This window comes from Chaetomium tenue (genome assembly GCF_020726465.1).
Source record: "Chaetomium tenue strain MPI-SDFR-AT-0079 chromosome Unknown F5144scaffold_6, whole genome shotgun sequence".
NCBI classification, from domain to species: domain Eukaryota; kingdom Fungi; phylum Ascomycota; class Sordariomycetes; order Sordariales; family Chaetomiaceae; genus Chaetomium; species Chaetomium tenue.
Genome location: NW_027117334.1, coordinates 2,233,091 through 2,249,064, shown reverse-complemented (window position 1 = coordinate 2,249,064; position 15,974 = coordinate 2,233,091). Strand labels below are relative to the sequence as shown.

Here is a 15,974-nt window from a genome sequence, read left to right as displayed (position 1 = left end):
AATACCATCGTTTCTTCAACCAATCAGTCCATGTGGCATTATCTGCAGTCCGCAAGAGTCCCCCGGTCCCCAGCCACGAACACCCACATCATCAGTCCGTAAAGAAGCGCCATCCTTGAACGCCAAGTGAAGTCCTACCTACCTATCCTCTTGCCTTGGAATGCTGAAAAGAACCGGCTTTGCTTCCACTTTAGAGCCTACAGAAGCCGATCGAACTGGTGGACCGGCTGTACCACCACACTAGGAAAAGAAAACACACCGAGGCCCTTGCTGTCCAGCTCTGCCTGCAGAATGCCGAGAGAAGCCCCCCACAGGCGGGAAGGTCGAAAGACTCAGCTTCAAGTATTTATCTGGGGGCTACCACCCAACACTAATATGGAGAGGGTTACACAGTGATCACCGTTTCCAACAACTCCATCATTCACCATGCGTTCCTCCATCCTCTCCGCCCTGTACCTCCTCGCGGCCTGCACCTCAGCCCTACCCGCCTCGTCAGCAACACAGGACACGGCAACAACCACCCCCTCCTCCACCGCCTCCGCAAGCTCAACCCCCACCCCCTACGACTTCACCGCCGGCGCAGTACCCTCCTTCCCCATCCACTCCTCCTGCAACAGCACCCTCCGGCGGCAGCTAGAGCGGGCCCTAGACGAGACGGTCGAGCTGGCCGCACACGCGCGGGACCACATCCTCCGCTTCGGGAGCGACTCCCCCTTTGTCCAGAAATACTTTGGCACCGGCAACGCCACCGATGGGACTGCTCTGGCCTCGACTGCCATGCCACTGGGCTGGTTCAGTCGTGTGGCGTCCGCCGACCGAGGCAACATGACCTTCCGCTGCGATGACCCGGATGAGAACTGCGCGACGCAGGACGGTACGTCCCCTACCCCCCCCCCCCCCCCCACCCCCATCTCCCACATCATCTTGCCTTTTGGAAGTTGCTTCGAACGAGACTAACGGGGACGGATATCAGAATGGGCGGGCCACTGGCGGGGCGCCAACGCAACGCAGGAGACAGTCATCTGCGCGCCGTCGTTTGCAAAGCGGCGCTGGCTGAGCTCGGTGTGCGGGCTGGGCCACACGGTCATCGGCTCGCCGCTCAACACCTTCTGGGCGACCGACCTGCTGCACCGCGTCCTGCACGTGCCGCGCATCAGCGAAGGGATCGTCGAGCACTTTGCTGAGGACTATGAAGGGGTCGTGGAGCTGGCTAAGAGCGACCCGGCCAAGTCCGCCATCGATAGTGATACACTGCAGTATTTTGCTATTGATGTGTATGCGTTTGATGTTGCGGCGCCGGGGGTGGGCTGCACGGGGGAGGAGGAGTAGACCGCTGTAGGCTTGTTGCAACAATGTTGCTCTAGTTCCCGTGATTTGGGAGGAATGACAGGTTTACATCCTAGAGGATTGATTCAGGCAGGCCGTTAATAAATAAAGCCTTACGGCGCCCTCTCCAAACCACCTTTTGGGAATCGCCCACAATAGCGGTATTGGTTTCGTTGTTTGTTAGAAGATGTAGGCCAGGGAGGTCCTGATATCCGAGCCCTGATTTGCCTGTGCCTTGAATGCCATTGGGAGTGAGATGAGCCCACCTGTCCCCACCATGGTGACAGTAAGTTTGAAAGCTTTTGAGTCGCTTGTTTTCATAGATGAACAGTGTATAAGGGTTAGCGTGGCTACTTGCTTCATCGAAACATCTCTACCCTTGCTGATGTTTGGCTTCATTCGCTGGGCCGAAAAGCACAAGGGGATCTCCTCGATGGGTTGGGGCCCAATTCGAATAAGGCTCTCGTTGTCGACCCACGGCTCGTAAGTCCTCGCTTTATATGTAGCGAAATCTTTGGATATTGGCATCCTCGAATTGTGGAAGAAGTTCCTCGTCCTCTGAGAAGTCTTCGTCTTCTTGGTCATCGGAGTCGGAGTTGTACTTATGGTTGGAGTCTAGTAGCCCCTCGAAGTTAGGTACTTTACCAAAGACTTAAGTAGAGTGTTTGGTTATCGTACTTGAAGTTTTGACCTCTGTCCGAGGGCGCTTTCCTAGTCTGGTATCATTGGAGGTGGCGAAGGAGGCTGCACGTTGAGGTTGAGGGGGCTCTGTATTAGTGTTAGGACCAGGTGTCTCTGCCTCTAGGTTGCTTATCAGTCTTACCAGGCTCCTCCACGTCCTCAACAAATCGACGCTTATTTAACGACATCTCGAATATCGTTATGATGAGAAGGTAGGGCACCCGAATAGGTCACAAACAAGTCCGAGTATCACAGAGTCAAGGTACTTACAATACCTATTTTATCACACCTGGCAAATATTTTGCTCCACCCTGTGATGTGCGTTGAGCCCTATTCTGTTAGGGGGCAAGAGCGATCAGTGACGGTAGTGCCTTCCTCGACACCGTATACTTTCCCCCACCGACAGCCACATAGATGGCGGATCAGCCGCACCCTGACTGGAATGACGCAGGTTGGGATGTTCAAGCCAGTTGCAGCGTATATGCCGCCTCTCTTTGCTGTGTGTCTCTGATAGGCCTCTGGATGCAGAGTTTTCGACACGGCGTCTGTTCTGAAGAGTGGACTCAAGGTTTCCAAATGCCGACCAGGAAGAGCTTCAGAGCCGTCACTCCTCGCTCTTATCGCCCCTACTGAGTCTTCTCGTCTCACATGGAGAGGGTAGCTCAAGGACCATATACGACGATACGGGTATGGATATGGCTTGGGCGTATGGCTCTCGGAGTCCCAGTATTGAAGCCTTGTACTCGTTCATTGTTTGAAAACTAGGTATAGTACCATATTACTATAAACGTTCTCCCGGAAGGAAATTTACATGTGTGGTGATTGATACTAGAGTACTGCGGGCACTCCCCCTTACTCCTACTATGGGTACGGTGATGGAAAGAAAAAAGAAAAAAGAAAGTAAAAGAGAGGGAAAATAGAAGAGAAAGGAAAGAGAAAGAAAGGAAAAAGAAAGAAAAAGAAAAGGGGGGGGAGGGAAGAAAAACATAGGTATGTTTTAATGCTAGCTCCACCATCTCGGCATGTGGAGTTGTCTACCTAGCGAAGGACAACCGAAAATGGACGCCCTGCACCTTATTGTATGGTAGTGTCACCACTTGCAAAGCCTCGCCCGAAAAGGTCGCCTTTGATATCCTCGACCGGTGGGAATGCAGCCAGATCTAGGCGATAGCCGAGTTGGGTAGCCCAGCAAAAGGGGAGAACGGGCCTGGAGGGGATGGGCTGTTTGGGCCTAAGAATTCGACTACATATCGATGGCTAAGGAAGGTAGTAGAATTGTCTGACAAAAGCAAGGCGATTAACTTAGCACTGGTGATTGCGCTGGCGGTCAAGAAAGTGGACTTAACAGAGGAAGAGCTTTAGGTACAAGGACTTGTAGAGATATATTCCTTGGGGTAGCGCCTGGATACGAGTATCCGGGAAAATAAGTGATTTTACCTTAGTGGAAATGAAAACTTACAACAGCCCGATAGGGGGTATAGGATACTCGTATTCTCAAACACCAGCCCCTTTTACCTTAGCGAATTAAAAAGTTGTTACAGTTCGAGGGGGGATTTAGGAGCACCGGAGCGGAGGGTGCGGGGAACAGCCACCCAGCACCCAGCCAGGGGTTGATATGGGCAGCAGAGGGATCTTGAACGGCGGCGTTGGCGGCTGCGGCGAGGGCGTAGCGGCGTGCGAGTTCCTAATCCAACTCTAAAGGCCGAGAGTCGGATCAATCTCCCACAGTGGGTGGCTCAGGGGCACGGCCGAGACCAGTTGCCGGATCCCGTCCCAGGTCTTGGGCTCGTAGTTAAGCATTGCGAGGCTTGTTGTCTTTACATCGATGGTTACCGTGCACTGTGTCCAGTCAAAATGGTTTATCGGATCGAAGTCCTCGTTATCCGGCCAGACGAGGCCGAACTTCATGGCAATACCGTGGTCCTGTAGTTTGCAAAGTGATGCGCTCAGGGGGTTGCCTGACCAGGGTATAACTGGTAACCCCCATCGATCGAGGATATTGAAGGCGATCTTCTCAAGTGACGCCTGGGGTTGCTCTTGCTTGAGCCGTTGGATCTTACGGCACAAGTGGTGGCCCCACCAGACAATGAGGCGGAGGGTATCCATCTTCGCCTCTCCCTGGCCAGAAGTCTCCGCATAACGGTTACACATAAATCACATGCGACACAGCATTTCTTGGGCTTTTGTATACAGCGTACGCCAGTCCCAACGCAAGTCCTCTACTTCCGGTTGCGATGGAATGTAGAACAGGTAGAAAACCCGTTCATCTAGCCGTAATGGGGAGGCAACGGTATACAAGTACGTAAACTCGTTGGCTGTAAGGCCGTAGCTTTCAGAGAGGGTTTGAAGCCAACGAGATACGGTTGTCCAGAATATACCGGTATACTCCTGCGAAGAGGGAACAACTCCGAGCCAGCTGCCACCACTTATGAGTCATTCTTTGCTCTGTTGTGTTAGCTCTATAGGAGTTGCTGGTGACTGTCTTCCCGTTCTGAACTCTTCTAGAACGGATTGTCTCTTTTCTTGGCTCTATGTTGTCCATGCGGCGATCTGATTGTTATGGGGCCTGTAACAATGGTAAATGCGTCCCAGGATATTTGCGTTCTGTATTGGACCACGGCATTGCGATGAAGTTTGGCCTCACGAAATGGTCAAGGAAAAGAGAGGAAAAGAGAGGAAAAGAGAGGAAAAGAGAGGAAAAGAGAGGAAAAGAGAGGAAAAGAGAGGAAAAGAGAGGAAAAGAGAGGAAAAGAGAGGAAAAGAGAGGAAAAGAGAGGAAAGAAGAAGAAAAAGAAGAAGGGGGAAGTGTGACGAACCTACTCCAGGATCCTATCCTGTTAGGGTTCAGCTTCGGTGAAGGTAATCTCTTGAGGATGCTTAGGTTCGGTGCAGCCAAAGGGTGCACAACAATAGACTTGTCTCAACAGTAGGCTTGCGAGCTTGTAGCGAACTATAGTTGTGATTGCTAACTGGAGAACTCCCAGAGCTCTCCAGGACGAGTGACTATATACTATCTAGGTCCTAGGTATCTCCGTACCTCTTTCTTGGGGAACGTGAGGAACGGTGGCCGTTCCTCTCGTTCCTTTATAGGAGCCTTGGGAACGGTAGCCGTTCCCCCCGTTCCTCTCCTGATTGGTCTGGGACCCATTCTTAATGATTGGCTGGGGCGCTCTCCGCGCACCCCCCCCATCGGGACCCTGCATGCGGCCATAACCGTGACAGGAAGGAAGAAAAAGAAGAAGAAGAAAGGAGAAAGAAGAAAGAAAATAGTATTAAGATAAACTAGACCTTTTAATGCTACCTCCACCGTATCTACCGTTCATATAGTCGTATATAGTCCTTTCGTCGGGCCGGAAAGCACAAAGGGGATCTCCTCGATAGCTTGGGGGCTAATTCGAAGAAGGCCCTTATTGTCGACCCACGACTCGCAAGCCTTAGTATCACGGGTGGAATCGCCGTAGTAGGGGATCTCTGGTATATTGTGTGGTTGCACGAGCAACCGAATGTAGGAGGCGCGGCGCGCCCAGGGACAACCCTGTCTGTGTGGGCCGCGCACAGACCACACTAGTAGGACCCCACTACCAGGGGTCCTGCCCTGCAACCCTGACCCTGACTAACTACAACCCTAACCCGTATATGGAACGGGCTGTGCCCGTGACAGTATGTTAATGGAAAGAAAAAAGAGGGGAAAAGAGAGGAGAAGATAAGAAAAGAAAGAAAAAGAAAGAAAAAAAGAAAGTGTCACGGGCACAGCCCGTGACATATACGGGTTAGGGTTGTAGTTAGTCAGGGTCAGGGTTGCAGGGCAGGACCCCTGGTAGTGGGGTCCTACTAGTGTGGTCTGTGCGCGGCCCACACAGACAGGGTTGTCCCTGGGCGCGCCGCGCCTCCTACATTCGGTTGCTCGTGCAACCACACAATATACCAGAGATCCCCTACCACGGCGATTCCACCCGTGATAGAAAGAAAAAAAGAACGAAAAAAAGAAAGAGAGAAAGAGAGAGAAAAAAAAAAGCAAAAAAGAAAAAAGAGAATAGAAAAAGAAAAAAGACAAAAGGAAAAGAAGAAAAAAAGAAAAAAGAAAATAGAAAATAGAAGGAAAAAAGAAAATAGAAAGAAAAAAGAAAAGATTATTAATATATATTATTCATACTCCGCTATGCCCTAGGGCGTGCCGGACCCTCTGCTATTTAGTGTACAGGAAAACCGTGCCCTCCCGGGCCGGGTGAAAAACCCCTACCAACAATCAAGGAACGATGCGTTCTGGTGAGTCTACGTATACAAAGAGAGGAGGCCTCCTGGCCTCCGAACGGGGGCGCTTCAGGCCGCCGTTTCCAGCTCAAGCCTCCTGGCCAAGCTGTACATCGGCAGCCTCCCCGAGTCCATCGGCCAGTCGAGGATCCTCCTCGCAAGCCGTGCAGTCGTGGGATTGATACCATGTAGAACTGAGTAAAAGTCCCGTCGTGTCCGAATTCCAGTTCTCTCCCATCTTCGAGTCAACGGTGGGGCCAAACACCACACTACCAGGTGTTCGGCAGTCTCTCGTCCCTCGCCACACTCGCAGGCAGGCGTCAGAACCTCCGGGACTTCCCGTGTAAACAAGTAGTCCCGTAAGCCTATTGCTCCCGTCCGGATTTGAATGAGCAGTGAGCTTTTTGCCTTGCTGAGACCGTCATGCCTCCTTAGGGTTTCGTTCCGGAATAGCGTCTCCCGCTGATGGTCAAAGTCGTCCGCCGGCCTGGTGATTGCTCTGCCGTCCCGTTCCTTTAACCACCTCGCTCTCCAGGCCTCTTCTACTGCCTTGTCCGTGTCTATGGTTCCCCCCGTCCAGCGCATGATCGTGCCCGCGGCTCTCTCTACCGCCGTGGGCCCTTGAGGTCTCAAGGTTTGCGGTCGGGCCCTGTTGCCCCTCCTCGAGCTGAGTCTCTGCTGTATCTTGCGGCAGGCGGTAAGGATAACGCTCCCCGCCGTCTTTTTGCCGTCTTGGCCGTCGTCCAGATCGGGTTGTTGGAGTCGGTTTTCGAAATCTGCAAGCCGTTTGTTTAGGTATAAGTCCAACGGTGGTACCCACGTCTCTGTCTCGAGGTTACGGATGGGGGTAGACTTAAAGGCTCCCGCCACAATCCTCAGGCTCTTGTTCTGGGCCTTCCCGAGGGCCTTGGTGATGCCTTTCTTCACCGGTTCGCCTCCCACATCCGTGGGAATGTGGAACGACGATGCGCCATAGGCCAGCGCTGACCGGGTGCACTTTGTGTACGTACACTTCTCGCGCTTTGGCTAGACCCAGTCCCCACGTCGATGCCGCTAGCCTCGACAGGGCATAGCTCTGGGTCCTCAGCTTCTTCTCCACCGCCGCAAGGTGGGCTTTCCAGTTGAGCTTCCGGTCCAGCCAGACTCCCAGGAACCTGGCAGACTCCTTCGGTCTGACGGGGCTGGTGCCTCCCCCTGGGTTAGTGAGTTCCAGCTGGTTTGTCCACTGCCGTCGTCCCTTGTTGAAATGGATCAGTTCGCTCTTTTCCGGGGCGAACTTCATCCCCCGACTGTCCGCCCATCGCATGCATGTTTCCCACGCCGCCTCCGGTTGCCGGACATTGGCCTCGGGGTTTCGACCAAACACCAGGAGGTTGGTGTCATCCGCAAACCCCGTTATAGCCAAGTGAGGAAAGATTATTAATATATAGTTAAGACTTTTTAATACTAGCTCTATTATCTCTAGGAACTAGAATTATTATTAGTCTATGCTACCTACCTAGTATTAGTATAACTCTTTAAGCTAGTTATTATTACCTAGTATTTTATATATCTCGCTGCCTACTTTGGAACTAGAGTATACTATATGTAAAAGCCCAATATATATATACTAAGGGATCCGGATCTGAAACAATAGACATTCGGAAGAGCCGAAGTAGTTTAACAAGTTAGATCGGACCCGACAACAAGAACCACCAGAGACGCCGAAGCTTTGCTGCTCTACTGCCGGCATAGAGACAAAAGTAACGGCCTATCCAGTAAGCACCTGCAACACTAAGATAACTGAATATAAACTTGAATTGTTTCAACATCCAACCGACCGAACCCTCAAGCGCCTAATCGTCACGCCGAGTGAAGACCACCTTGGTGCTGTGCTTCGGCAACATCGTCGACCGCCAAGTCACACACCGCGAGTCATCCTGATTCAGCAGTTCGCAATGGTAGTTCATGATAATCTGGCCCAGGATGACCTTCATGACAGCAGTGGCGTAGTATCTCCCGGGACTATAACACACAGCAGACGTTCCGTCAGCACGCACTCGAGCGGACAACTTGCTACGATCCAGGCAACGGATAGCCACGCCCCATCAGGAACTGAAGAAGAGACTCACCACGCCATACGCCCCGTCCCCCAAACATGATACGTGCTGCTGCAGTCGGTCAACTTGGACGGCTTGGGCTGCGGCGTCTTGAAATGGTCGCCGGCCGCCTGGACGATGGCCGGGTCGGCGAACCGGAAGCCGTTGAACTGGAGCGGCTCGGGGTAGAACTCGGGGTCGTGCATCATGGCCTTGACCGGAGTGCAGCCCCAGTCGCCGACGTTGAGCTTGGTGCCGTCTGAGAAGGTGAAGGGCCGCAGGGCGGCGCGGCGGGTGCTCTCTGGGGTTGGGATTCCGTTAGCCAACCGTTAACCAACAAGTTTTTTATCTATCTGTAAATGGGATTATGGATAACCATGGGAGAGAGGCAAAGTTTGGGAGTTAAAGCCAGTCCACTTACGCGCTTCGACGGGCGTGATGCGGGCCGACTCCTTGATGAAGCTGTCCACTAGCGGAAGCCCGAGCCCGGTCTTCTCGAAGTCTGCGTAGCCGGCGAGGAGCTCTTGGTGCATCGGCTCTGCATACTCCGGGTGCAGGCAGAGGTCATGGATGGCAAATGTGATAGTCTGGGATTCCATGTTAGAGAAGAGCAGCCGCCTCAAGGCACAGATTTGCACAAAAGGTGCGACTCACGGTGGACACGGCGTGGACGGAGCCGAACCAGATTGCCATTAGCTCGTGGACGATACGCATGGGCGTCCAGGGCTTGGCCCGAGGAGACGTTTCCATGATCCATTGGATGCAGTCGGCCTTCACATGAGGTTAGAATGTTTGTGGACCGTCTTGCCAACGCAGGGGCAAAAAGGGGTCAAGGGAACACATACATGGTAAGACACGTTTTGGCCCAGGTTCTTCATGTCTCTTTCCAGGCATCTCTGCTCGGTCACGGCGAGAAGAGTGCTGTAGACAATATCTTGAGACTTGAGGCGCCGGCGCATCAATCGGCCCAGGATGCTGGAAGTCTTCAGGTCAGTTGTTCTGCCGAAGCGAGCTCGAATGGAGAGATCAACTTACGGTGACATAAATTTTGGAAGTAGGCGAACAATTTCGGCGCAGATGAATGTCTCCTCGATGTACGTAAGCGCCGACTCCATGAAGGCTTCGTTCTTGGCTGTTATGGTGACTGTGAGCCTGGACACCGGAACGCGTCGGGTGGGGAGAGTCAGACGACATGGGCTTGCCTACCTAGGTCCTTGCCGAAGAACGAGACGGCGTTTGACAAAACCACCAGCTTCACAATCATGACATACACAGGGCTTTGTGTGACTCCTAGAGAGGTAACACATCAGTGACCTGTTCAAGTGACACTCGGTGTTTGCCTCACCATTGACTTTGGGGTGTGTCTCATGGAGACCCTCAAACCTCGTCCGGATGATGGTGCTCAAGTCCGGAAGAACGGCGGGGATGTTGTTGGTCAGCATGGTCCGTAGAGCCTTTACAAAGCCTACGCCCTCCGTTCCTCGGCGATCGAACCAGTTGAAGGCATGCATGGTGTGTATGGGTTGGAGCATCTGCTTGGCCGCAGCCTGAAGCGAGAGGACCGTATCGGGTGCAGAGTCCATCTCCTTGATGTACTTGGGAGACGAAACGAAGACGTAGCGGCCATCAGGGGCCAGAACTTCATAAGGCTCGCCGTTGGCCTAGAGACGTTTTAGAACTTGTGTGTCCAGGTTACCAACCCAATGCTTATCATGGGAGCTTGCCTTTTCAAAGCCGTCCTGGATGATGGCCATGCCATTAATGAGATATATCCATGCCTGAATTCGACTCGTGACCGGCTTCAAGAGGCGATTTACGCCGAAGACCACTTGAGCCTGTGGACTTTGTCAGCTGCAACACCTTCTCCCGTTGGCAGGACCGGGTGCGTGACACGTACGAGAAGCTTGTTTCCAGATGTGAAAGCTTGTAGGCAAAGCAGTACAAGCATACCGGCCACCACAACAGCAGCCAGCGGGTTGGCTCGAAATACGGAGGCCGGCGGCCAGGTCTGCTGAAGCCCCAGAGCCTTGGCCGTGATTGTATTGCTCATGGTGCTCATGTTGGCGAGGAAGTCGACAATGCCCCCAAAGACAAGTCGCAATAGGAGAAAGAGCTTGGTGGGGAAGTATTTGGACTCTCGGTTCCTCATGCCCGTAATCCTGCACATCCCCAACTCCCGTCAGTTAGTTCGCCAGAATACCGACGTGCCAGACAGGCACAGCAAGCCTTTGGACCCCAAGCTCCAGTCGGCTCGCAGCTGCATGAGGAGGAAGTTAGGAACCATGGTGGCGGTCAACCGCGCGGCAAAGTTGGATCCAACTCCAACCAAGTCCGGTCAGTGGTCTGGTGCCTTTGTCCCCGAAGTGGCACGGTGGCAGGGAAGATGGGCTGGATGCATCGCCACACCAACAACAATAGAGTGGCTAAACTGGAAGGTACCTACCTATCTAAGGTATCTATTTGATAATGAGAGGTTACGTGAAGGGGAGCTTTGGGTTTAGTTACGCAACTTATTATAGGTACCTAGGTAACTTACACAATTTGCCAGCCTCTTCTCCATTCTCCCTTTCTCCTTCTGACCATGATATCCGTTGCCATCAACCATCAACCATCAATATCAATATCGGGCGATCTTGCAGGATGTCGCAAGCGTTGTCTCGGCGTTGGTCATTTATCGTCCCGCGTTTAACACAGTACAAATGTACATGTAAACAGTCCATAGACACTGCGGTTGGGTCCTTGTCAGTGACTCCTGTGCCGCAGCCTCTTATGACTCGCCCTCCAATCCAGTCTCCTCCAGTCCCGTGTCATGTCTCATGTTACACCTGGCATATGCATATGCAGTGCGACCAACAGCGGCTGCGCAGTCCAAGGGCTGACGTACACTGTCCAATTACAAATTAGGTGCCGTCGTGCCATTGGAATGCAGAATTGCGGAAAGGACCCGTGCAGAAGAGCCGGACAGGAACGGACTTGAACGGGTTGGGTTCATGTTGTTAGTCACGATTTCACATCTCCGGTAGGATTTCAGTTTAGATTGGCATTTGGAGTACATAAAACGTCGGGAATGGGTATGATGCACGGGTACCATTAATAGGTACTGTGCATTAGTGCATATTGCCGAGGGACAGCCCCCAACGACCCAACAACCAACAGCAACAGGTAAACAGATGAAGCCTGGGCCCGGGACAAGTCCCCAATCCCTGCATTCGGACCTCTCTTGGGGGCCGTCCTGGCGGCCTTGCGTCTTTCACGTCCTTCACGTCCTCCAGTTCTCGGCCATATTTCCGAATCCTTCCTAGCGCTTGCTTCTACGGTTCTACTGCCATCCCGGCTCTTTCCATCATGGCTGACACCGACAAGAAGACCACCGACATGATGGAGTCCGAGAAGCCTTCCCCCGCCGTTGCGGTAGGTCCGACAATACCATCGACAACCACCACGGTGACCAGCGAGCCTGTGCCCGTCCCGGTGCCGGCGCCCGGGGATGACGCACCGGCCAAAAAGCGCAGGCCGGCCCGCTTCTGGATGGTCATCGTGGCCCTCAGCCTGCTAGCCTTCATCTCGGCCCTCGACGCCATGATCCTGGGCACCGCGCTGCCGGCCATCATTGCCGACCTCGGCGGCTCGTCCGTCTATGTGTGGATCGCCAACTGCTTCGTCTTTGCCGCAGCCGCAGTGCAGCCCTTGATCGGGCAGCTCTCCGACATCTTTGGCCGCAAGGGTCCGACCGTCGCGTGCGTGGCGTTTTTCACCGTCGGCAGCGGTGTGGCCGGCGGCGCGACGGGCCCGGCCATGTTCATCGCCGGCCGTGTCATCCAGGGCGTCGGCGCCGGTGGCATTTACGTGCTCATCGACATCATCGCCTGCGACCTGTTCCCGCTCCGCGGCCGGGGCAAGTGGCTCGGCATCATCAACGCCTGGGCCGGCCTTGCTGCTGCCCTGGGCCCGGTGCTGGGCGGCATCCTCGGCCAGAACGCCTGGAGATGGATCTTCTACATCAAGTGCGTCCTCCACCCTCCTTGCTTGCTCGAGATGGCCACTAACCCGGCAATAGCATCCCCATTTGCGGCATCGCCCTCGTTACCATCGTGCTATTCATGCACGTCCGCAGCGGCAGCCCGGCGTCCAGCATCACGTCGCTCGACGTGGTCGGCAACCTCATCTTCATCCCCAGCATCATCTCGGTGCTCATCGGCCTGGTGACGGGCGGCGTGGTGCACCCATGGTCATCATTCCGCGTCATCGTGCCCATCGTGCTCGGCGTGCTCGGCTGGATCGGCTTCCACCTGCACCAGCACTTCCTGGCGCGCAACCCGGGCGTACCCTCGCGCCTCTTCAGCAACCGCACCTCGGCCGGCGGCTACCTGCTGACCTTCCTATCCTCGGTCCTCATCCAAACCGCCGGCTACTTCCTGCCCGTCTACTTCCAAGCCGTGCTCGGCACCACCGTCTTCGATTCAGGCATCTACTTCCTCCCCTTCGCCATCGGCACGCTCTTCGCCGCGGGCATCGGCGGCGTCGCCCTCAGCCACTTCGGCGTCTACCGCCCCATCCACGTCGCCGCCTTCGCGCTGAGCGCCCTCGGCTTCGGCCTCTTCACGCTGCTCAACGCCACCACCCCCAAGGCCGCCTGGGCCTGGTTCGAGCTGATCATGGTGTTTGGGCTCGGCCCGACCATCTCGGCCATCCTCCCGGCTATTCTTGCGGGCCTGCCGCAGGCCGACGTCGCCGCTGCCACCGCCGTCTTCTCCTTCATCAAGACGTTTGGCTTCGTGTGGGGCGTGTCGGTCCCGTCCATTATCTTTAATGCGGTGGTCAATAATAACTTGCCCGCTGTGCGGGATGCCGCGCTGCAGAGCCAGCTGGTTGATGGCGGTGCGTATGCCTTTGCGAGTCGCGCGCACGACTTGGCGCCTACGGTTGACCCGGCTGTGTGGGCTGAGGTTGTTGGTGTGTATGTGACGAGTTTGAAGGCTGTGTGGTGGTGGGGGGTCGCTCTTAGCATTGTGGGCGTGTTTTCGGTGGCGATCGAGGACCATTTGCACTTGTCGACGGAGCTGGAGACTGAGTATGGGCTGCAGGAGAAGGAGGCGCCCGCGAAGCGCGGGGATGGTGCGGTGGAGTCGGGGGAGACGGGGTCGGCGAGTGTATAGGGGGGCTTGGGGATTTTACATACGAGTTAATATAAACCACAGCGCGAATTCTCTTTGTATAAGTAGATAATACGCCCCGCCTCCTGCATCGTTAAATGTCACTTCCACCCTCATCTATTAGATATTCACTGTACATTGTTTCAGTTCGGAGGTTTGACATTCGTTATTACGAGATAACTCAGACTCTTATGAAATGTTATACAAAATCCTCACAAGCCAAGCTCCCGCCCCTCCCTCCTCCTCCGCACCCGCACCCTCCCCTGATCATACGGCACCTTGAGCCAGACCATGTTGGTCAGCTCGGGCCGCTCGCCCAAGTACTCGACGTCGTAGTTCAGCACCATGTGCGCCACAAACAGCTTCATCTCGTGCAGCGCGAAGAAGCGGCCCGGACACGCGTGCTTGCCGAACCCGAAGCCGAGGAACGTGTTGTCTAGCGTGACTGAGGACTTGGGCTTGGGGTTGTTGCCGTTGTTGGGTGGATGCTGTTCTGCTTCGGTACTGGGGGGGTTGAGCTCGAGGCCGTCGTGGAGGTTGTTGTTGTTGTTGCTGTTGCTGTTGCTGCGAGCGACACCCGGTTGTTGGGTGAAGCGGAAGGGGTCGAAACGGTTGGGGTCTGGGTAGATGGTAGCGTCGCGGTGGATGGGGTCAATGGGGGTGGCAATCACCGTGCCGTAGGGGACGTGGAATTTACCGTGGGGGCTGTCCATGGAGATGCCGTGGGGTTCGATGACCTGAGGGGAAGAGTGGATGGTCAGTGGTTGTTCTCGGCGTATTTATCAGTGCTGGACAGAAGGTAGGTACTCACAGTTCGAGGAAGCGCAATGGACGCAAACGGGGTCAGCCTCATTGACTCTCGGATGGTCGCGTCGACAAGCTTGAGCTTCTGGACTGCATCGCGGGTCCAAACACCCCCGGCCTCCTTAAGGACTGTGGAGCACTCCTCTCGTAAGGCCTCGACAAGACTCTCACTATCATAATAGTTGTAGATGTCCGGGATGAGGTTCTGCACGGTAAAGCTTGTCGAATGCAGGGAGATGTCGTTCACGTAGAGTAAGCGACGGGTGATGCGCACGGGGTCGAGTTGGGCTGGACTTTTGGTCCCGTAGGCTTCTTCGATGATCCATTGCAAGCCATCTCTCTGCATGTTCGTGTCAGAATGCGAATGTCACTCGTTGAGAGGTAAGACGGGACTAGGGAGTAGCAAACTGCTGCTTACAGGGGCTGTCCAGCAGAAGCTCGGGTCCTCCTTTGCTCTCGCCGTATTGGCAAGCCTCTCCTTGATAAATGGCATACAGAGCCTTTTGGTGCGATGGAACATGAACTCGCAAGCCCAGCCGATGAGCGTCCCAGTGACTGGCTTGAATAGGCGTGGCGTTCCGCTAATCATAAGAGCGCCGAGGAATGTAATCATGCCATGATCCTTAAGACTCCTCAAAAAAACGGCATCGTGACCTGCCGTTCCACGTTGTTAGCCCTTGAAGAAGGAGGAAGAGCCACAAAGCAAACCACTTACACAGAGGAGCACCACAAAACGCAGCGTTAGACGCCCCCGCGATCAGCGCCAGGCAATTCTCCCAAGTCCGGAACTCCCTCCATTCATCCCCTGTACCCCACAGTCGTTCAAACGCCGCCTCAAGCTCGGTGGATATGGCAGGGGTCAAAATATCTAGATTCCGTGTCATCTGGTTGCGGATGACATTGATCTGGAAGGGGTGGTTGACGATGTCCTGGTCCGAGATTGTGTATTTTGACTGGATGGTGTCGTTTGAGGTGTTCCACATGTCTATGACATGTTCGGGGAGCCCATACACCTTCTTGATCTGCTTTGGCGGGACGATGACCACCGGTCCGCGCTCAATGCAGGGGATGATGAACGGGGAGTTGGCTTTGCAGTACTGCCATTTTGCCGTGCGTAGCGCTTCGTTGTCAGTTGAAGCCGATCAAAAGACAGGGGGGGAGTACCGATATCACCTTTTCATATCCCTCGAAAGACCACTGCTTCGATAGGCTGAACGAGCGCAGTGCCGCTCGCTCCCACGAAAACCATTGATTCCGGGTTCCGACGACGGGCTTTCCGGTCTTCCAGTCTGGCGATGGACTAACAACCCGTCTTGCTACTACATACACCGCGGCAAGGGCGGACAGGGCCATAAGGGCCTGAAATACGGCCAAGGAAATTGTACTTGCCATCTTTGGGTCTGGTGTGGGCTGCGTTTAACGGAGTGAGGGAGGCGGAAACCGTGGAGTTCATGAGCACAAGAAGCGATGAAGTCTCGGGGGCCCATGGAGACCCGGAATCAGCCCCCAATGTGACTGTTCTTCGAAGGAGTCCTTGTTACTGGTGGTGTGATGCCAACGATGGCTTGGCGATAGTTGGCCGGCAGTAGTTTGCCGTCGATGACACCCAAGATCCGTGCCGTTGATGTACATTCTGTGGCGTAGGAGGCGGTGTCGCGGTTACCGTGACGTTGGGGGCGGT

General features: G+C 54.5%; 5 protein-coding genes across 5 annotated transcripts; 2 read left to right on the top strand and 3 right to left on the bottom strand.

Moving 5' to 3' along the window:
- Positions 1-79: 79 nt before the first annotated feature.
- F5144DRAFT_356223 (putative peptidase domain-containing protein) lies at positions 80-1,364 on the top strand. Its single transcript, XM_066784344.1, has 2 exons — positions 80-874; positions 974-1,364. Exons 1-2 carry the CDS (start codon positions 427-429, stop codon positions 1,327-1,329), a joined length of 804 nt encoding a protein of 267 aa, XP_066639958.1. The 5' UTR covers positions 80-426; the 3' UTR covers positions 1,330-1,364.
- Positions 1,365-3,702: 2,338 nt separating this feature from the next.
- On the bottom strand, positions 3,703-4,444 carry F5144DRAFT_615065 (uncharacterized protein; the record flags this gene model as incomplete). Its single annotated transcript, XM_066791789.1, has 2 exons — positions 3,703-4,125; positions 4,394-4,444. 2 exons carry the CDS (start codon positions 4,442-4,444, stop codon positions 3,703-3,705), a joined length of 474 nt encoding a protein of 157 aa, XP_066639957.1.
- Positions 4,445-8,093: 3,649 nt separating this feature from the next.
- F5144DRAFT_496279 (cytochrome P450) lies at positions 8,094-10,147 on the bottom strand (the record flags this gene model as incomplete). The annotated part of the gene is made up of 9 exons (XM_066786141.1): positions 8,094-8,262; positions 8,370-8,637; positions 8,758-8,923; positions 8,991-9,107; positions 9,182-9,311; positions 9,372-9,468; positions 9,543-9,626; positions 9,682-9,997; positions 10,037-10,147. Coding segments are annotated over 9 exons (1,458 nt in total), but the record flags the coding sequence as incomplete, so codon positions are not given.
- Positions 10,148-11,301: 1,154 nt separating this feature from the next.
- On the top strand, positions 11,302-13,703 carry F5144DRAFT_518135 (major facilitator superfamily domain-containing protein). Its single transcript, XM_066786658.1, has 2 exons — positions 11,302-12,340; positions 12,394-13,703. Exons 1-2 carry the CDS (start codon positions 11,682-11,684, stop codon positions 13,490-13,492), a joined length of 1,758 nt encoding a protein of 585 aa, XP_066639955.1. The 5' UTR covers positions 11,302-11,681; the 3' UTR covers positions 13,493-13,703.
- Positions 13,702-15,850, bottom strand: F5144DRAFT_539213 (cytochrome P450; the record flags this gene model as incomplete). Its single annotated transcript, XM_066787116.1, has 5 exons — positions 15,467-15,850; positions 15,009-15,390; positions 14,712-14,947; positions 14,301-14,633; positions 13,702-14,226 (listed from the first exon to the last, which is right to left on the bottom strand). Exons 1-5 carry the CDS (start codon positions 15,683-15,685, stop codon positions 13,702-13,704), a joined length of 1,695 nt encoding a protein of 564 aa, XP_066639954.1. The 5' UTR covers positions 15,686-15,850.
- Between the last annotated feature and the right edge of the window lie 124 nt (positions 15,851-15,974).

Excerpts from the sequence above, each read along its gene's own strand:
- F5144DRAFT_356223 (XM_066784344.1), top strand. The coding sequence starts at position 427 with ATGCGTTCCTCCATCCTCTCCGCCCTGTACCTCCTCGCGGCCTGCACC. Across the intron at positions 875-973 it reads GAACTGCGCGACGCAGGACG|AATGGGCGGGCCACTGGCGG; the intron begins GTACGTCCCCTA and ends GACGGATATCAG.
- F5144DRAFT_518135 (XM_066786658.1), top strand. The coding sequence starts at position 11,682 with ATGGCTGACACCGACAAGAAGACCACCGACATGATGGAGTCCGAGAAG. Across the intron at positions 12,341-12,393 it reads AGATGGATCTTCTACATCAA|CATCCCCATTTGCGGCATCG; the intron begins GTGCGTCCTCCA and ends ACCCGGCAATAG.